Source organism: Haplochromis burtoni, unplaced genomic scaffold, assembly GCF_018398535.1.
Source record: "Haplochromis burtoni strain Fernald_Lab_line unplaced genomic scaffold, NCSU_Asbu1 Contig_59, whole genome shotgun sequence".
In the NCBI taxonomy this organism is placed as follows: Eukaryota; Metazoa; Chordata; class Actinopteri; order Cichliformes; family Cichlidae; genus Haplochromis; species Haplochromis burtoni.
In genome coordinates, this window is record NW_024582420.1 from 2383301 (window position 1) to 2403727 (window position 20427).

The 20427-nt window shown below is 39.7% G+C and overlaps 2 protein-coding genes across 16 annotated transcripts in view; both read left to right on the forward strand.

The window, feature by feature from the left end:
- Window positions 1-5431, forward strand: part of plekha7b (pleckstrin homology domain containing, family A member 7b) — a 79021-nt gene extending 73590 nt beyond the window's left edge. For all 9 annotated transcript variants that reach the window (XM_042221027.1, XM_042221026.1, XM_005931441.3 and 6 more), the window contains 4 exons: window positions 57-190; window positions 1705-1853; window positions 3404-3541; window positions 4760-5431. In XM_042221027.1, coding sequence (XP_042076961.1) covers window positions 57-190; window positions 1705-1853; window positions 3404-3528 — 408 coding nt within the window. In that variant the 3' untranslated portion in view covers window positions 3529-3541; window positions 4760-5431. The remainder of the gene's footprint in view (window positions 1-56; window positions 191-1704; window positions 1854-3403; window positions 3542-4759) is intronic.
- A 5780-nt stretch (window positions 5432-11211) lies between these two features.
- The window catches only part of sox6 (SRY-box transcription factor 6), a 124164-nt gene continuing 114948 nt past the window's right edge, over window positions 11212-20427 (forward strand). For 3 of the 7 annotated variants that reach the window (XM_014336518.2, XM_014336519.2, XM_042221034.1), the window contains exon 1: window positions 12788-13213. The gene's annotated coding sequence lies outside the window, so the exon portion shown is untranslated. Of the gene's footprint in view, window positions 11302-12787; window positions 13214-20427 lie in introns of those variants that run through there. The other 4 variants (XM_005931451.3, XM_042221033.1, XM_014336517.2 and 1 more) reach the window with 3 other exon arrangements.

The window sequence follows — 20427 nt, forward strand, 5'->3', positions numbered from 1 at the left end:
AGAGATCACAATAAATTGGCAAACATCTTAATTCACACGCCGCATCTGTGTTCTAGCTGTCCAAACCTCAGAAAGTGTCGATTCCAGAGCGCTACGTGGACTCGGAGCCTGAGGAGCCACTCAGTCCTCAAGAAGTGGAGGAGCGTCATCGTAAGGTGGAGCGTATCAAAAGCATCTTGGCAAAGTCCAGGTAGATGAAGTGTAACTAAATAAACCCTGAAGTTACATTGGAGTGTTACTCAACTCTGATGTTTTAGGAGAGTAGTTTTTCCATACTACTAGTCAAGCAAATGCAATCAGTTTCAAGGCCCTGAAGATTCTGGACTATAGGACTGTAAAAAAAAAGCATTGAGTCACCCCTAATTTCTTTATATTTTGGACCCTAGGATTCAGGCTTTCTTGTAATTTTTTAAGGATCTTGAGCAACAAACAGCCTTTCTTTCAAAGTTTTTCTTTACAGACTGGCTGCGTTTTTACTCATTTTCAGTGAAGTCTTTGTACCTCACCATTTGTAAAAGGATGTGTTTTTTGTTAGGCCATTTAACACTGATGTATATGAATCGAATATTTTTTTAAAGCAACCTAACTCAAGGTATTATTCAGTTTTGTTTCTACACATAACAACTTTGGAAGACACATTTTTAAATTGTATCTTTAGGTGCTTTGTTACTAGCAGCCTAATTTATTCTCATTTATTTAATAGAATCTGCAAAAATGCCACAGATAACACAGTCTGAGTGTCATAAAAAAGTGTTCTTGTACCAACAAGGTAATTCCCAAAGAATTATTAGCCAAGGTATGCATATCATGCATGTTGCACAGAGTGTCCTTAAAACATTTAAGATGCTTTGTCAGAACTAAAAAGCTATCTACAGCAGAATAACAGTATCTGAAAGTCATACCGTTAAGAAAAAGGGAAAAAAATCCATCAAATACCTGACACAGGAGAGATGCATATGTCCTTTCAATCCATCAGGACTTCATTCCTAAGGAAGGGAAAGAGGAAGAAAAGACTGAGGTATGCCAAGTTACACAAGAACTGGACTGAAACCCAGAAACAACAGGTATTATAGGGAGATTGATTCAAATTTGAAATTTTTGTTTCACATCCTACTCCACCATATGCAAGGTACAAACTTTGAGATTTACAAAAGTGAGTGCGTGTAAAACACAGTGGAGGCTCTGTCATGATGTGAAGCTGTATTTCAGCCAGTGTTAGTGAGGATTTTATTCAATTAGATGGAAATGTCAATCAGAAAAGAACCATCAGAATTTGATTCACCATGTACTATCATCTGGAAAGCATCTGATTTGTAATTTCTTTATTTTTGAGCATGACAGTGATCCCAAACACACTGTCAGTGCAGTAAAAGCATGATTGATGACTGATGGCATCATCAGTCATGGATTGGCCTCCACAGAGCTTCAACTTTACTGAAGCAGTGATCTAGGGAATAGGACAAAAGTCAACCGACATCCAAGCAGGAGCTTTGAATATCTTCATTCATAAAATCATGTTTGATTAGGTCACAGCACCTATTGCTTATATTCCTAGCAAAATATAAAGAAATGAGGGGTGTCCAAGATTTTTGGACAGTTTGGTATATCTCAGGCTTCTTTCTGACCTCCCTCTAGGGTCCTTCCACATTTCTATGGTGTGTGAGATTTTTGTTCATTTGTTGCTTTCATTCTTTTCTTTTACAGTGTGCAAAACCTAGCACCAGCGGTGTCTGCGGAGAAGCCAGAAGAGGTGCCAGTGGCGCTCGACTCAGCTCTGCAGGAACAGGAGCGGATCATCACCATGTCCTACGCTCTCGCCTCAGAGGCTTCGCTCAAGAGCAAACTTGTTGCAGGTTGGTCTCTCATCTAATTTGAAACCATTATCTGCCTATTTGAACCGTGAGTGTGAAAAATCATTGCAAAAAAAAAAAAATGCTGAAAAAAAATAATAATTCCACTCAAGCTGACGGCTTGAGTGGAATTCCTTCTGGGATCATATTGACATATTTTTGTTGAAGAAGGGATAAAGAGAGAGGGAAGCAGTCTTTCAAGAATTCTGGATTGATGAGGTGGGGCGTAAGGTGCAGAGTCAAGCAATAAGGCTGTTCATTTCCTAATAAGTGAGCGTTATTCCTTACTAGGATCTAAGATAGTCTCTAATTGCAATCCATGTAGGATCTTTTAGGCTGGGGAGGAATCGCTTGATGAGGCCATTTTGTGATCTGATCAATGACCCAGTCAAACTCTACTCCACATCTGCATACTGTTGCTGCCGCTTTGAACGTAGCTCTGAACCTGCATAAAAGACACTGCGCCCACATCTCATCTCTTTCATACTCTACAGCAGACAGGCGAGTTAATTTTCACTGTAGCTGCAGCAGATTGTCAGTCTGCCTGCCTCGCACGCACACACACACACACCTATGCACACACATATATATCTGTCACACACGGTAAGACTCAAGCTGTCAGCGTGTGAGGAAGTTTAATATGCACAGTGAAGCAAAGTCAACAATTATAACATTATTTCCAGCATAGAGAAATGCCAGAGAATATAACTGGTGGCATCTTGTCAGTGGAGACTGAATCAATGACTTTCTCTTCCTTTGGTGTTAAAGTGAGGTATGTTGGTGCACTTTCAAATCCTTGAATTAAAAGAAGAGTCTTTTCCATAGTATTATGCATGAGAGACATCAGTAACTCCAGCATAAAAGCAGGAATATCCGTCACTGCAATATCACATACGTGTGGTATTTATTGCAAAGATGTTTTCATTGTTGGATTTCTTAAAATTCTTTGTATTCATTGGATCTCGTCAAATCTGTAATTTTGTACAGGGAAATGATTAATGAGCTACAAAGTTATCTTCTTGTTCAGTGCCTCTTGTTTTTTTGTATATAAGCAGATTAATTAAAAATGAATATTAACCAGTCCTAATCACGTTATGATGACCTATTAAAAAACATTTTTTTACATTTGCATTTACATCTACATTTTCAGATTTCTTTAGTATACTTCATTGCTATTGAAGTTGGGTGATATGTATATGTATATATACATGCATGTATTCACTATTGTTTAAAAAATGCACTATTAATTTGTTTAAGTGCTGTTTGAAATGACTAAAATTTTCCCCAAAACTGATCCAATTTTATCGAAAAATCTTTTTAACATTTAAGAAGACCAATACAATAAAAAACCATAAGTAGTGTTATTGGACTAATCCATATTTCCCATCCCGAGTGTAATAGATGCACAACATAGAAACTGTAAGTACAGTTAAAAAGTTTCATGCTTATATTTCTTTTCAGGAAAACATGAATATGAAACTATTTCACTCTTTTGGCTTCTAACAACAAATGTTCCTTCTCCCCCCCCCCCCCCCCTTGCCCTCTCTCCATAGTTCCTCCGCAGGTTAACGTCCTAACACCTCCTCCCCCACCCCCTCCTCCACCTCCTCCTCTTCCTCCCGTTTCTCTGGCGCCTCCTTCTCCTCTGAACAACGGAATTCACTACACATTTGTCTAGTCAGAAACATGAAGTAAGGCCTAAGTGCACGCTTTGCGGTGCTAATGCTTCTTGCTAATTCCCCCAAAACAAGGTGTTCTTGCGTGCTTCGCACCTCGCCGCATGCTCACCGCGCCGTCGTGATTGTCGGAAACACATCTCCTCTAGGTTAGGGAAGCCCTGCCTCTGCTCCCATTATAATCAAAACAAACATCTGCAGGCAGTCTGCTCATCCCACTGTGATAATTGTGTGTAAATTTTTTTTTGTACCACTGCCAAAATATTTATGGATGGCTGTGCAAAGAAAGGGCTCAAACGAACACGACTGTTTGTAGCATTGTGTATAATTAACAAAAGAGACACCTTTTGATTTAGCACCTTGACAGTTCAGCAGTCAGCACAGCTGCATTCCTCAGCACCAATTAGCTCCCCATCTGTAGCCTGGCAGAAGAAAATCTACATATCACTGTTGTTACTGTAAATGCACAAATAAAGCTCGTGTCATTTCACTGCTTTATTAAAAAAAAACAAAAAACTTCTGTCCATCACCCAGTACTTGATGCCACAGATATTTTAATGCTATTTCCTGTTTAAAGTTATTTTTCCTGTACTAACCATATCAGCCGTCTTTTGACAAATAGACGCACGTAAAATAATCAGATCCCAAAACAGTAAACGAACACTCGCAATAACAAACACGTATATGAACTTTAACTTGCAGAGCAATGCAGCATTCATGTGGCTCTGAAAGCGTGGAATAGTTTCTTTTCAGAACTGCACAATGTGGATGTGAGATACTATCTACTCATGTCGCTGCATGCTTTCTTTATATTCTGGGTTTGCTTTCGGAGGTGAGCTTTAATGCGCAGTCGGGTTGTGAAAGTTAAGAATATTACATGCACGGCACTTGTTTCTTCACAAAAACCCCTCGCATGTAACATTTTGCATGTTAGTTTTAATCTGCATGTTGGGCAGCATGAAGTTATGCATGCACCGCGGTGAAAGCCCTGTTATTATCGCTGTCTGATAATACCTTTAATGATTGGCCTCTAACTGCCCTTTAATAATGTGCAGGTATGTTATATCTTTACAAAGCTACTTTTTAAGAAGGGACTGTTAAGTAACCCCACCCCAACATAAAAAACTGAAACACACTGTTACTTTATCCAATTTTGTAGTTTTTTGTTTTTATTGTGTTTATGATATTTACTTTCCTTGTGCTTACTTTTTCCTCTCTCTCATCACTTCCCAGCTCAAGCAATTTCTGGACACTGAGGTGCTATTTCACACTGACAACAATCCACTGGGTTTTCAAAGCAAAGAGGATTTTTGTTTGATTCGGGACATTTTTATATGCAGCAACAGAAAAACGGTAGCGACGCCTTGAACTTGCTCTCTGAGATGTATGCAGCAACAACTAACTGAGGTGTTTCAAAGCTCCTGAAAGCAACTTTCTATAGAAAACCTGAGGACTTCGCTGTGGGTGCGGCTGTGCTTATCAAATATGGAAATGTCTAAAAAAAAAATGTTAATCTCATAATAGTAAAATGACATTTTCTACAAGTTATCGCACTTTTAACTGTGCACTGTATCATATTTTCAAGACACGACTGAATTGCTTCTTGCAGTGTGATCGCAACTGGAAAACTCAAATGGAATGTGAAGAGCGAGAAGGTACTAAATGCGTCACGATGATAGTATTTTTGTCAACACTCAGATAATATTCTTAAACCAAACCACTTGAAATCTCATATGTATGTACTTGTAGCACTGCCAGTCCCCTTTAGGCTTGCCAAAATAAATTTTATTTTTGCTTACATCGGGATGAAAATAACCTCGAACATATTTTTTGTGTGACTTGAGAAGGTCGAGCAATGAAAGTTTATAAAAAAAAAATGTGAATATTAAAGTTATTAACACAACATTTGCTTTGTCGCACATGTGTTCATTTCATTGATTTTATTTCTGCGAGGTTGGCTCGAATGAGTCGAGCACCACGTACAATGGCCTCAAGCTTCAGACTACATACAAAAACATGTAAAAATCTTTTGTTTTTTTTCAAGGGAACTTTAAAACTCTACCGCGGTTTTCGCTCGACTTCTCCAGACATAACAAATACCCAAATGTCTGCTAGAGTAGGCTAAGGCACCCTGACACAGTGGGCCCCTGTGATGTTCGATTGTGCCTCTGCGGAGAATAGCGCAGTAGGTTAGTGCAGAATTCAGTGTCCTGAATCCAAACAGAGCATTTCAGCACTTTCAAGCAGACTCCCGCTGAGTACGAGAAAGTGCATCAGTGTCCCCATCCTTTTTTTCTCGCAACATTATCTGGAGCTTATGAGTGCAAACGACTTATGAAACATTTCCCTTGCCGCATTAGTGGCGCAGGTCTTTGTGGCACAGCTGGCATCGCCTTTTGATGTTACACCAAATATCAAAACTCAGTGGTGTGTTCACCCAAACAAATCAGCCCACTGCAGAAATACCAGGGGCAAAGCTGTAATATGGCTGTAAAGTCTTCTGTACAGTAGCTGCCACACTGTACAAGAGAGAGAGAGAGCATCTCTGAAGACACTAAAGTTGTTTTAGCTGATGTTTCCTGTGGGATGTTGGTATTCCTCCACAACTAGTTCAGACCTGATTTTACCTTTGACATGTGAAAGAGGTACCTTAAAAAAAGTTCTTGCAGTGATGGACAGTTTATTCTCCCCCCGTTTGAGAACCTCAAACGGCAGGAACCGAACACATTTTGTGACTTTAGCTTTTAACCTACAGGAGCCTTTGGTCTTTATTTGATTTCACTGATGCCGTTTATTGACTGTATCTTTATTCAAATCATGTACAAAGGGAAATTACAAAATATATCTGCATCGCTCCAAGATTCTCTTTGAACCTTCACATTGATTGCCGTGACCTATTAAACTTCATTCTATTATTTGAAAAGGGAACCAAACTATGGCATGCTCAAAGGAGGTGAACTTCCAATACAAAAAAAGAAAGAGAGAGGCTTCTTGAAATGTTTCTTAAGTTCAAAGCTTTTTCCATCTCAAAAGGGCATTTTTAATTCCGTGTATTTTCAACCAAGAAGGTGGATACTAATAACTCTGGATTCTGAAGTACAGAATTCATATCTTTAAATCATGAACTACGTCTCCATTGCAATTGTAAAAGAAACCTCTGAGAAATGCATGTGTTGAACTTCGGATTCAAAAGGAAAAATAATGCAGAGAATATGTTTTTAAATGGAAAGCTCAACTGCGCCGTTATTACCAAGTACTGCAGTTTCCAGCACAAATATTTATCACGTTACATTTATCATGACTCGTCCCGCTGCAGCTGTAGGATGTGATGCGCACACTTTGCCCTCGCCCTCCTCTGCATGGCGAGCCTTTGTGTTGCAGCTCCCTCCCAAGTGACATCTTTATCTTTAATTGGAGAGTAATTACTTTTACTCATCCGCATCACAGTGTGCTTTAAAAACACCTGAGAGAGAGAGGGGATGCACCCCCCGCCTACCCACCCCACCCTCCAGCAGCTACATCCTTTCTGCTTCCATCTTGATCCTCCAGGATCAGGGCCCCACAGAGCACGCTGGCCCTGGTGGCTAGAAGACCAATCACATCCACTGTTCTGCTTATTTTGCAATAAGATGGGATGTTTTCCCCTCCTCTTGCAAAAAATTCACCCAAGACCCTCCACCGAGGATTGTGGCATTTCCATGTATTGACGTTTGGCTGGCGGTTCATATACATTTGTTATTCTATGCTCTGGACTTCAAAGAGAATGAAAGAGGGCCTATTATGCTAATTGGGTCCTGTTCTGTTAAACGCAATCAAGGCCTCCCGCATTAATCCTTTACTAAATACTTACTGGCTTCAGAAGTGATTTTTTTTTTCCACAAGAAGAAAAACCGCTGCTCAGCGTCCTGACAGAAATGTTTGCTAGAGAGTAGCTTTTATACAAGAAAATAAAATGTCTCACTTAAAATCCAAGCATAAAAGAGCCTCGCGCAAGTGTTTACAGTGCTCTTCAGATGACATTGATTAGGTTAAGGCTTTGACTTTTTGTTGCTTTTTTTTTTTAAAGGCCTTTGCTTGAAAGAGAGAGAGCCTCTTGACACCACGCTGAGCAGTCTGACCTTGTTCTCAGGTCTGTGTTCTTCACTACAGCGCACAATGCATTTGTAACATATTCATAGTTTTCCTGTGACATGAAGAAGAAAGGAGAAATCCGCCTGCGATTCCCAGTGATACCTATTTCAATCACATAAATATTATTGTTACAGTGAATAAGAATTAGGCTACAGTGGAAAACCCAGCTGGTGCCTCCTTTGCACACTGTGGGGATCCGGATTGTAGTCCAATTGTACAAATACAAAACCAAGAAAGCCCATGCAATAGGTGCTTTGATTTCAAAATAGTATTTTATGCTGTTTTATCATTTTCAAGTTCCACATACGGTACATTTTTTAATATGTAAGAAATGGAATTTGTTGAATAATTGAAGAGCTAGGAATCACTGAATATTCTTCCCAACGTGTGTGCACGCTATACAAAGAATAGAGGGAAAGCTGAATAACATTCATGCTGCACCGCATTGGCCCAGCTTTCCCCAAAAAGAAAACAATTCCTATTTTTGAATTGTTTTATGTTGAAGCCACTTTGTTAGTTTTTTAATGTTTTTTTAAAACGATGGGATCATCAGAGAGGTACAAATGTTTATTATGTATTGAGGCATTTCTTTATTGGCCTATTATAGACAACACAATTCCTCCAACATGAATCATTAAGTGAATGTTGAAAAGGTGCTGTGTTACGCTAAACAATGAATTAATCTCATGTTTCCCTAAACGGAAAGCTTTTACAATACCTACAGTGAATGAGTTTTTTGTACATAAAAGCAATTACTTTGCAAATGAACCAAATGCCCCTGGGCCTCGTCTTTAGTCTAGCAGCTCCGTGTACACATACACACTTAAATAAGTGAAATTTACTGCATTCAGTGAGAATGCTGTGCATCTTGGATCTTCAGAGCTACGTAACAAAAAGATCATGACATATCACTATTTAAATTTTTTTAATAAGTCTATCAGCATTAAAATGGTAGGACATTTACTTTGCAGCTTGAAAAATGTGTTTTACTGAAAGATATAACAGCTGTGGAAAAATTAAATTCTTCGGAGTAATCTGTGTTATACTCGCTTGCATAACCGGATTTCTGACTGTACCTCAAATAAGACAGTGCAGGTAACGTGTTCAGAAGCACTTTAAATGTACAGTACCGCACATCACTGACCATCATACATGAGTTGTATGTGTACATTTGTAGCGTTGTTGGCACAGGCACCGTGATGATGTCGCTCATCACTACATCATTAGAACTGGCATGTTGCACTCCTTATTTCGACATGATTTATCAGGGGTTCGCTGTTAACTTGAAAGGAAATATTAGATCCTGACTAAACTTTGATGAAATCCAGAGTTACAAGTAAGAGATTTGGGTCAACTAATGAGAACAGCGCATCCCACGTTGCAAGTCCAGTTGGGATAGATCATTTGCATGTATGCAAATAGTGTTTGAGTTAATTGCTATATCTGGCATTCAGTAAGCTATGTTGGTTGGGCGGACACTGATCACTTACAGCTGAACCTTGTCGGCATTTTTAACTGATCATCTAACCAATGGTAGGTAAGGGTCTTAGTCACTGAAAATCTTACAGTTTCTCATACATTTACATTTTTTATAGAACACAAAATATAAACTGTATTAATAGATAGAAAAGAAACTTAAGAAACTGTATTTATTGCAACATTTTGGAGTCACTTACTGCGCCCAGTGTCATGGAAGTAACAGCTGAGCAGAACTACCAGCATTTACTTTTTACCTAGACCACCAAACCTGCATGCACAACTACTTGCAAAGTGCATTAAAAATGAAAAGCAAAGGCGTGTCTGCACATTTCTGCCTGCACATTTCCAAATGTAAGATGGATTAGGATTATATGAAGGTGGCACTGTTTAGATTTTTTTTTTATTAAAAGTAGGGCTATATACTACATTATCAAGCAAATATTACCCATTTATACACCCGTCATGGGTGTAGATATTAAACAAGTGCTTAAAATTGCTGTGTATCTACGTATAACTGCAACAAGCACTTATTGTCTGTGCACTGCTCATAAATATGGGGTTAAAACAAACTTGTATGTGTCAAAGGAGATCCCATGTCCAGAGACAGACACCTAAACTGCTGTAGAATGAAAAGTAAATGGTTTAAAGTAGAACTTTTAAAATCTTCCTTTGGAATTGTGATAATTTTGGCTGCTCATTGAGATACTAATGACTGTATTCCTAAGCATGAATCAGCTGCACACCTTTGAAACCTCCTCTGGTTGCAGTGTAATCAAAGCAGCCCCCCCCCAATCCTCACTCACTGACTCAATGGTGTTCTCTAATTAACCATGCAGAACAGGAGAAGAACACATGTTAATTTAATGTAACAAAAATGTTGATTTTCATGCACTCTCCTTTTCAAATATTTATGGGCTAGACTTGAATTTCAAGATGCATCAAAGACTCACAGGGTATGCAAATGTGTCTGCCTTACCCCCCAACAAGTTGGACTGTCTTTTGCTCTTCACACAGGCTTCGCGCACTACCATCTGAGCTATAAAGAGGAAGCCATTACAGTCACCTCTGTAAAAATAGCCTATATTTGTATTTAGAGAACTATCTGGCACTTGCGGGCACCTGTTCAGCTGCACAATCATCTGTCACTGAACAGAGCAAAGTCTGGAAATAAATACACGTTAAACAAATGTAATGACTCATATTGTTTTGCACCCTTTTTTTTTCTTTTAACCCTACTCACACTGTCACTTTTGAAGCAGCAACAATGGAAACCAGTGGTAATGCCATTGCACTCCTTATTGCCGTTTGGTCAATGTTAACCAAATAAAAATTGAACGTCCAACTTGAAAAACAAAGATCAATAAATAAAATAAAGGTGTTTTCCCTAAATGCACTGATTGTCTCTCTTTAAAGAGATTTTTTTTCCTTGCAGGTGAGCTTCACACAGTGACCAAAAGGTGGCGCATGAGACACATCCAACACACGTTCAAGTGCAAGCGGTGAAAGAAAAAACTCCGCTCGTTAAAGAAGGTACACTAACAGCAGGAACAACACAGAATCATCATGTATGCATCCGGAAAAACACGGTGTCAGACTGTTATAGGATCATATGCAATTTTATGGTGCAAAGCTTTTTACTCTGTATGATTTTTATTAAATTTGGTGATGTGCATCAGATCGTTATAGCTTTAGAAGAGGGGCTCAGGTTAAAAGTGTGACAGTAGAAAAGTTTCAGTGTTAAAGGTAAGTCTTTCTTTATTTATTCGTAGCTAAATGTAAACTTTGACATTTCGCACACTGCCGGGGAAAAAAAAGTTAATACTTAACTTGCAGGCTATCAGTGTTGTAGAAGTTCAGTGGAGAAAAGCATGCAGTGTGTGCATTGTAACGCGCACAGGAGCATTTTGAAGGTCTTTGATGTAGATGTGGTGTTGGTGTGTTTTGCTTCACCTGGAACAGCAAGAAAGGGAAAGTGAGACGCTCAGGACTCGCATCTGTCGCGAAGTTGTTCTCTCTCTCTCTGTCTCTCCCTCCCTCTCACCCCCCCCCCCTCTCTCTCCTCTGTCACTCTCTCTCTCTTCCTCTGCTTCCCCTCCTTCTTTCAGCTCAGCTCATGTCATTCTGCAGTTAACAATCAGAATTTTCTCCTGCTGTCTCCTGTCTTTGTAAGTAACTTTCTCATTTCTATTATGTGACACTTATGGTATGTTAACTAACGGACTTCTACCTTTTATTAATATTATTATGATTATTATTATTATTTGTATTTTCTGCTGGTCACAAAATGTTGCTGATGTTTTTCAAAGCTACAACGTTGTCAGATCTCTCTCTCCTCTTTTTAAATTAAATTACATTTTTTTAATATGTGCACGTTTCTACCGAGATTCCTTTTTTGAATGATAGCTGTGGGCCTCATCCAAACCCAGCTGATTATCTAAAACATATGCTCTGTTCGTGACAGATAAATTCCTCTCAGTAAAATCTTCTGTTATTGCAAGTGAGGGTCTGCCTGTAAGGTCCCAGTAGCTGGATTTTTGAGTAATGTCAGATGTCAACTTACATTTGCTGAATCTGTTTAAAAAAATGAGGTGTTTTGTATTTCAGCTGTATCCAGTCTAACCTGCTAATCAATAGCTCTGCGTTAACGTACTGATGGTACATAATGGTTATTTTATTTTTAGTTTCCGTGTTAAAACTTAAGAACAAATACACCAAAACTACAGTAAAATGTCGTTTATGAAAGTAAAACTTAAACGTAACGCTTCGAACAATTTTCCATTATTTTCTAACGTTACTGGTCAATATATAAATTTGTGTGTGTTTGTTTTTAATTATTTACAAAATAATATATACATGTATATCAAAATTCTGAAATAAGTGTGTAAATTTAAACAGTAAGACAGTCACCGACAAGTCTTTTATTTTTTGACACGTTTTTATAAAATGTAATAATTCACTTGTGTTCCAGTAAGTATATATCGTGACAATACTTGCATGTACTTAATTGACTGGCAAGAAATGCGCGTATGATGAAATAAATAAATAATATATTTTTTAAAATCTACACAAAAAAATCAAAAATGCATAATGTGAGACTCAATCAATTAAATTAGAAATAATCTGAAGAGGAAGAAGAAGCTGCAACCTTCTGGATGGTGTGAAAATGAAAATTAGGCGTATAGGACACCGTGACAAACTATAAAGAACACCGAATCTAATGCTGCTATATTTTAAACGGTGATGTAATTCACACAAATACATGCTGTTGTATCACAAAACTTAAGTAAATAAAAATAAAACAGCCTATCGCTCACCTGATCTCGTCACCTATACTCACAGATGACCGCATTTTCCTCTTAAGAAACAATAGTAATAATTATAATAAACTTTGACTGAAGTGGGAGGGGTCGCTGAATTACTCGTTTCCTAACGAGACAAATGAAAAAAAAGTGTCACTGAAGAAAAACTCTGGGGTGGAAAGGTCGCCCTTAACTTTTCAGTTGTTGTGTAGCTTGTAAGTGGCGTTAATTTAAGTAAGCTTATTAAACTTACTAAAAGCGGGCAGTAAGCTAACAGCCATCCTCCCTGTCTCCACTTTTATTTCGCCACCTCTCTCTCTCGCTCTCTCTCTCTCTCTCTCGCTCTCTCTCTCTCTCCCGTATCTCTTGTCTGGGAGGAGGAGGGGGAGTCCTGCCTCTTTGCCTTCCTCAGATCAATGCCCTGGCCACTCACTTTCTGATGTTGCACGACGGGAAATGCTTTGAATACTTGCGACATGGCTGCGCGCATTGATTGCCAAGATTGACAGCATCGTCTTCTCTTGTCTGAGTGTGTGAGAGAGGGAGATAAAGACCAGATAGACGGTTAACAAAGGTACTTGTAGTTTTGTACAACTGAACTTCACAGAGAGTGGACGGGATCCCCTCCTATGGCCCCGAGTGAGCAGACTTAAGTTTTCGCTCAACAGATAGCTCGGTGATCATTTTCAGTAAAGTATAGCCGAGACTAGTTGCTGTTCTTTGCGCACGGGGAAGGACGCAAAAGTAGGCAATCATCAGCACGGCTCACACCAACAAGGTAAACAACACGTTTTCTCTACTTTTCCAACATGCCTCCTTCTCCTTATATTTCCACCTTGTGTTTAATTGCTGATTCCTTAAAGGCGAGCGCGCTGTCAGCGCGAGCGATCACACAACCTTGCGCGCGTTTTGCTTTAAAACTACTATTATTGCTTTATATTTTATTTTTTTACAAAGTAAACTGTGTGCAAAGCTTTCTCGAGTCGGTACATTTTGAGACTGGAGAATGACTGTCAAACTTTAATCACTGAGACTGTCTGGTGCGTCGCTTTCACCTCAAACAAGCCAAGTCTACACGCGAGACGAGAGTGACGCGTGAAGTGCTGGTTGGAAGTGGCTCTGGTGACCTCGTAATTCGTAAAAAGCGCGTTTAACTGAACTTTATCACAAGTAAACTCTGCGGCAGCCCGATTCATCGCTCGGAGCTTTAAAATCATCTTCTTTTTCTTCTCCCTTTCAGCAGCGGGGAGCGTGCGGGCGGACTCAGGCTGCACGGTGCAATCTGCAGCGCTTAGACCAACCCCGACCGCTGCCACCGATAACGTTTCAACTATCTATCGTTGCCGAGTGTTGATTCTTAATCAGCTATTAAATGTTTGATGGTTGGTTGCGGTGTTCTGTGCGTGTTTACAGCGCCCTGTAACTTTGTTCTGCTGGTGGCAGTTTCCCTTCTGTCCACAGAGCGGTACCGTTCATTGACAGTGACGTGCGCCCCGGTAGGTTCCTGTCCACATGTGAGGTAGACAAGTTTATTTGAACCTTCCGCTTATGTCTCATTATACCCTCGTGCATCCAGAACCTTTGTTGCCTGAAGTTATCAGACCCCCACTAATCTTTTTTTTTTTCTTCCTGTCCGAAACCTCGGAGTTTCTTGAAGCCGTGCAGCCTGGGAATTTGCTCTTCCTTAACTTTCTCCGGGGGTCAGGGGAATTGACCCCAAAAGAATGCATAAGCCATAAATTAAATTCAACAATCGCGGGGCTTGTCCATTTAGAGAAGATGTACTCGAACAGACAGTTTTCCATTTAAGCCGAAATATCTGAAGCTCCTCGCTCCCGGGATAAACGGAACAGAAGTTCCATTGTGAGAACTGTACATGTGTCCATTAGGAGATATTTTCTCACCTTTTATGTGTTTGTTGCCGCAAGACAGTTCCAGCAATGAATAGTAAGGCCTTCCAGTATAAAATGTTTTTTTTAGATATTTAGAGACGCCAGATTTTGGTCATATTTTAGGATACTAAAAAGCACTTAAATTTCAGACACACTGCTCATTGAGGAAATATTTATTTTTGCACGCACGTCAATTGATTTTGCAGGTTTATGAAAAATTGAAGATTTCCTAAAATATCACTCCAAGATCATTAATTTCGGCAGCAGCGGGTGTAGAGTGCCCCCACATTTTAAGACGTTTTCCAAAATTAGACACACTCCCTGAGTAAAAAAAAACCCAACAAAAAAAAAACAGCACTCTGAGGCTACTTCGGGACTTCTAATAACATTTTAATAAGACGGGAATCCACTATGACAACAGTTTAAACACCCCCCCCCCTTCTGTTTCTTCTTCTTCTTCTTCTTCTTCTTCTGTGTTTTCAGCACCGAGCACGTGCATTTTTCTTCCACACAAACGACACACCTGTGGCTAATTAATGACACTGTAATTAACTCCGGCACCCCCCCCCGTTTTAAGACCTCAAAGATAGCCCTCCCGCGCATTACTATTATTATTTTTGCCACAGTGATAAGAACACTCGGTAGTCCGCTCCTCCGCCCAAGTAAAGTTTTTAGTCCGTGTGGCATTTTGTTTTGCACAGTTGCTCTTACTGTGGCTGTTTACGCACGTTTCCTCATAAGGTAAGCCGGTTCTGGAGACCAAATGCAAGTCTAAATGGCACATTTATAATTAGACTGCCCATTCAGCACATTGTCCTGATTGCTATACAGGGACACTCGGCTCTGTCTCTATAAGAGTTTGTCTCTGACGGCTTGTGCAGCTCAGCGTGTCGCTCAGCAAAAGAGCGAGAGAGGGAAGAGTGAAAAGCGGCATTAGAGCTTTTTGATGCCAGCCGCGCTGGCTTTTATTGAACCTTTCTCACTTATTTTTCCACATGAGAACTACCGGCAACTTAATTAATGACCTACTGCACAATTGGTACATGCAGCTCAAATGTGCATTATAGTCGAAGGAATGTGAAGTGTAACTAATTTTGGCAGTGTGATCCCCTTGAAATATTCACTGTATTTCTTTTTAAATCAATACTGCCACTGACATGTGCGCATTTATTTCACTGAAATTGGAAACAAATCTATTAAAACTCAACTAATCTGTGTATTTGTATGTTTCTCTGATACATAATACAGGGCAATAAAATCTTATGTAATGTTGCCTGGCCTTGCACCTTTCCTGTATTTTCAAAGACTAATCTGCGTTTTGATATTGGGGTGAGACTTGAGCTTTTTTGCAAGACTGAGAAATAAGGCAGCATTTCCCACCTGGACTCAGCATAAGATGTAGGGTCGCTAACACTGATCTGCCAGTAAGTTCAAAGTTTTTTAGGACCTACAGTTTGGCATGAAGGGAGGAAGCCTCACTAGCTGCTGCTCTGTCCATGTCCAGTGTCTCCAGTATTGCATGACATGGTGATTTTATATTTATATAATTTATATTTGTTTTACTGAGTGGAAGAGAAATGATGAGGCCATTTTAAAATGAGTTCAGACAAAAAAAACACAAACTGAATAAACCTCAAATCTTGCCTTTAACTGTCCTCATACACAGGTAGGATTTATTATTATTATCATTATTATTATTATTATAATTTAAAGCTCTTGAGCCAGCAATTCGTGGGATCAAAGAAAAAGATGGGAGCGAGTGAGAGGGAAGGAGGGCGAGAAAAGGGGCGCTGAAAGAAATGTGCTTCATGTGATGCTGTGAATATTAATGTCTTGCTCATATATGTGATTATCTGATTATTAACGGTTGATTCTGTTAACGCAGAGGGTACATTTGGCATAACTGTAAAGGGGGGGAGGGGGGAAGAAAAAGTCCCCGTCTCAGTGATGATATATCTTACCCATGTTATGTTATTTTAATGCTTAAAAAACTGTTATTTAACTCCAAGCCACACACTCATGCAAATGAAGGTGCTGGTGTGTGTAGGTTTCGTTTTACGGCCTTGCTCTTCTGCGAACAGTCTCACTCGGAGTGTGTTCCCTTGCCAAAATGAATTCTTTAATGATATTACAACCAATTCCGCTCACGATAAGCTGATTTGACACGCGCACAAGGAAAATAAAATGCACTCGCAGCGACATATCTCTTTATTCAGAAATGCAAATAATATTTTGCCACATGCAAACTGTGCAGTGTCGTGAATGACGATAACAATATGTGTATGAGTGTGTGCAGATTATTTCATAAAAAAGTTGAGTTTGTAATGAGGTGGCTCGGCTTGGCTCGGCTCGAGTTCTTTAACTTTCCATTTCTTTTCAATTGTTCTTGTTGTACTGTTATGTTATTTATCCTGTGTGTGTGTGTGTGTGTGTGTGTGTGTGAGAGAGAGAGAGAGAGAGAGAGAGAGAAGGGCGGGGGGCTTGGCATGCCTGCATACATGTGGACACTCTGCAAGAATGGCTTTACTCTTGCAACAGATAAAACTACTGTTGACTGTGATCTGAAATGTCAAAATCCAAAAAGTCACTACATCTCTCTCAACACACATATCATCACTGGGACTTTGGACACTTGTCTTTCCATTTGTACTGTTTTTTGGGGGGGTGTTTCAAAAAACAGCTATTTTATTCCAAGCGACAGGTCAAGAGTAGACTGTGGTCTGGGAGAGGGGAAGCTATAGCTAGGACCTAATGATAAACAGGATAAGAGGAGGTAAAGAACAGCAGGCCTGGTAAAGTTTGAGGCGAGGCGGGGGACTGTTGAAGGACCGCAGGAGTTAATGAATGTGGCAGCACGTGTTGTGACATCTGTCTTTCTAAGTGTTATCTAATTTGCTGCACAATCTTCCAACAATGATAAGAAGCGGTGCCATAGCATTTTCTTTTGGCAATTTTACCCTTCAACAACGAGTTCTTGACAACTTAGTAACACGCCACTAATTAATGTCACTAAATTAATTATGGCTCTTCGCTGTTTAGAAAATTGTCAGCTCTCACAGGCAAAAATACCGATGCTATCAAGGGTCAGTGGAGCCAGAAAGAGCGGACAGTGGGGCATCACCTCCATCAAGTCAGCCTCTTAAATGAAAAGCTGTGATAATGTGGAGCCAGGCAGACACATGCGAGCGAGTGTAGTACACCAGCTGTTTCAAAAGGCATCTTAAGGTTCCTCATTTGAAATTTCGCACAGCTTTGGCTGTTACATTGCCTCAATCTGAATGAGAGAGGTTTTTTTAATATTGTGCTTTTTTTCAAGAACACAGGTTCCTTTAATGTCAAAGATTCAACTTTATTATGTGCTATTTCTTATTAATTTGTTTATTTTTTACTACTAACACATATGTGCGCCAACACTTACTGAACCTCAACAAAGGCAGCAGCGGTTTTTCCCTCTGCTCTGTTAGATCTCAGTGTCCCCCTGGCTGCTCTAAGTGAACGGTATTGCTGACATTACAAGATTACAGATAAAAAAAAATAAAAATAAAACCTAAATATGTGTATCATCACAGGAACTGTATAATTGCACAAGTAATGTAAGTGGCCCATTTTGATCTGCATCATTCACTCTCCCACCGAATATGTTTTTCTCAAAATAATTGGACATTTTCTTTCAGTCCATAGCATAGTTGTGCATAATTAAGTTTGACTTCAAAATGCAACAGTCTAGGCTATGGTAAGTAGCCTTTGTTGATTTTTTTTTTTTTTAAATCACCCATTAATATGTAGAATTAATTGGAAAGGCGTTGGTGGCCACATTTCTCTGACACAGGTCTGGGACTGTAATCAGGTGGAGGAATTAGCCCGGCTCATTGTTTTTTATGAATCACATGAAGATTTGTACAGTGGCTGTGTGAAGATGGTTGCCTCTATTTCCATATCAAAGAGGAACACAGTGCAGCCGGGCAGTAATTAAAATGTGGTGGATTTTGGAGTCCCTGCGCACACACGCACATGCGCACACACACACACACACAGGCACCACGCTCACACACACACACACACACACACACACACACACACACACACACACACACACACGGGAATAGGGGCACAGGCATTAGTACACTTGCACAAACAGCATACAGACCAACACTGAGAACTGTCAGGTTGTGCAAAAAGAGTGCAGGTGGTTGAAACTGAATTTTAAACAAACATTTGTGTCGCCCTCGTGTCTTTTTTTTTTTTTTTTTGTGCTACAGTTCGGGTATTAAAAAAAAAGTTTCTTTCTCCCTGTTTTTGTGGCAACCATTTTGTTAGCTACAGTCTGAAAGAGTCGTGCATTAATTATTATTTTGACTCACCAGCAGCTTTCACTGACTGCGGTCGTGCTACACTTTAATTTCAGCTGCAGAGGAAAAAGTGCTTATTTGTCAGCGCATGTGCTTTTAACAGATAGACAGATATATGGTCTGCATATGTGTGTGCGTGTATATTAGTGACCTTGCTCCAGCATACTGGGACTAATGAAAAAAAGAAGAAGAAGAAGCTGTGATCTTTTGCCCCAAGTGATTTCTGCCCTATTAGAATTGTAGAAGCTCTGAAGACCTGAGATTGTGTCTTGTAAGTGAACAAGGGAAAAGAGATTAGTGTAATGTGGGCCTTTGCGCTGCTTACACACAAAAGCATCACAACAAGCCTTTTCCTTGTGATTCCTCCCATTGTGTGCGGATCAGGCCATCCCATGGGCAAGCTGCTGCCTTGGAGGAAGCATTAAAACACTCCATGAAAATAACTTGAGCCAGCACGGGCAGCTGTGACACCGGGGGTTTTCGTGTAAATATAATGTGAGGGAATGCCATAAAAACCTCGCTATCTAATAAGGGAGAAGCTGTGCAAATATGGCATATTGCACGTATTTGAATTTCTCATTTGTCATGAATACCCACGCTGTAAGAATGCATCAAGCAATTCAGCATTTAGGACCGAAATCATTTATACAATTTAATCAAGTATTAATGTTTTTTACAATGTTTTATGCACTCTATATTCTCAGAAGGCAGTAGTTATTTTTGTATTCAAGTTAAGCAGGTCTCCACGGTCCTTTAAAGCCGAACAATTAGGCATTATCCAATTGGTGGAGTTTAATAGCTCGGCTTGGCATCTGCCAGCTTGATCTGACATGAGATGTAAAATATGCCTCACAGTTGCATCTAAGCCAGCCAATTTGGCTTCATTATTCTATGGTGGAGCATTAAGGATACCGGGAGCTATTTTTTTTGAGCACACGATTGTTTCTGTGTGCACATTTGCCTGCTTGCTTGTACATAGCATTAATGCACATATGCACATCTATATTGTTTTTTTTTTACTGTGCGCTGAAGCTAAGTGAAAATAATGATCAATTTTGTCGTAATCTCCAACTTGGACTCACAAAGCAGAACGCTAGCTGATATGCGCGATTTATAATGGTGTGCGCACAGTAAATGCTATAACAAAGAGCCTTTAATGTGTTATAAATGCCACCTGTAGAGTTCATTATTTTTTAAAAGGCCTTTCATAAAAACTATTTGCTATATAAAAACTCTTTGCTGCTGCTAAATTTTTAAGCTCTCCACATATTGTGTGTTGTCCCTCTTGGGTGGAAACAAACCCTGATCAAGCACTTGCATCATGGAGCAGCTACGGTGACATCTAAAACAGGCGAGGAAGTTATGGAAAAGAAAAGGATGTACTGGGCCAGAAGTCATTTTCCCAACAGCTTCTCCCGAGGCAAACACTAATGTACAAAGCCAAAAATAAATCAAAGTGACAAAGAGGGAGGGTGGGGGAATAAATGGAAAGGGTCTTGTGGCTAAAGTTCTGATGAGTTTAACCATAGCATCTCTTCTTGCCCTGGTCTTTTGTTGCCTTTCTGAATAATTTCTTTATACACTTACTTGGATGTGTTACAAATCTGTGCTCTTAATGTGCATTATGAGAAAATGGCTTCAGCAGACTCGACCACAATCTTCTCTTGGTCTCTGTCTTTCTCCCGCTCTGGATGTCTGTCTTTGTTATCCCCTCTCTCCCACTCACTCTGTTAGTGAAGTGGGGCGGGGGG